This window comes from Chanos chanos, chromosome 9 (genome assembly GCF_902362185.1).
Source record: "Chanos chanos chromosome 9, fChaCha1.1, whole genome shotgun sequence".
In the NCBI taxonomy this organism is placed as follows: Eukaryota; Metazoa; Chordata; class Actinopteri; order Gonorynchiformes; family Chanidae; genus Chanos; species Chanos chanos.
The window spans coordinates 23,078,638-23,079,483 of record NC_044503.1 but is presented as its reverse complement, the minus strand read 5'-3'; the positions used below and the strand labels follow the sequence as shown (position 1 = coordinate 23,079,483).

The 846-nt window shown below is 36.8% G+C and overlaps 1 protein-coding gene across 1 annotated transcript in view; it reads right to left on the bottom strand.

The window, feature by feature from the left end:
• kirrel3l (kirre like nephrin family adhesion molecule 3, like) overlaps positions 1-554 on the bottom strand; it is a 19,075-nt gene extending 18,521 nt beyond the window's left edge. Inside the window, exon 1 of the mRNA XM_030785306.1 lies at positions 545-554. Within this exon, the coding sequence (XP_030641166.1) occupies positions 545-554 (10 nt within the window). The remainder of the gene's footprint in view (positions 1-544) is intronic.
• Between the last annotated feature and the right edge of the window lie 292 nt (positions 555-846).

The following is an 846-nucleotide window of genomic DNA, read 5'->3' as shown; positions in this document are numbered from 1 at the left end:
GGGCATCATTTCTACTTCTCGTAGAGCTTTTCTCGACTGTTTTTTTTTTTTTTTTGTCAGTGGTACACAGAGACCTCAGGTGAACCCATCAGTTTGCAAATGGTACAAAACTAGATGATTTCTGTGGTGAATACAGTCTTTTAGTCCAGAGGTTATATATGTATTTGGTTCACTGTTCTAATCCAAGCTGCTGTCCTATGGAGTTGTATATCTCTTGTGTTTTGTTGTTCACGAAAAGCAAGCAGTGTGAAAATTCAGAAGAGAAAACTGAATGATAACTTAAAGAAAGAGGTGAAAATTGAATCCTAAAAATAACACAAATCCAGACATAAATCTCTGTCACACACCATTTAACAGAGCAAACATTCAGCTGTCTGCCTCTGCTCTGTTGTTTTTTTAATCACCTTAAGTTTATCTGAACCATCATCTTTTGCATAATCTTCCCCAGATTTTAGTTTAGACTAACACAATCAAAGGTAATTTCATCAAATTTGCCTCTCTTTTCTTCCTGTCTTTTGATCTTCTTTTTTTTTTTTTCTTTTACCCTCCTCCATGGTCAAGACTTGGATCTCTGGGCATATAATTTTCGAAGCAGTTTAGGAAATTGCTTCTGTCTCTCTCTAAAGAAAGACATGAATTCTCTGAAAACGGCTCTTTTAGAAACTCAGGGCCTACAAATAGATGGAAAATCAGTCCTGATTAATAAACGCTCCCCGGTTTCCCTCATCAGCCACAATTTCTGCTCTTTACTCACAGAGGTGGAGGAGGAGAAAAAGAAAAAAGGAGTTTTAATTAACCATCAGACTGGATTCTCTTCATCAGATTGCCCTGGTCTTGAAATGTTTT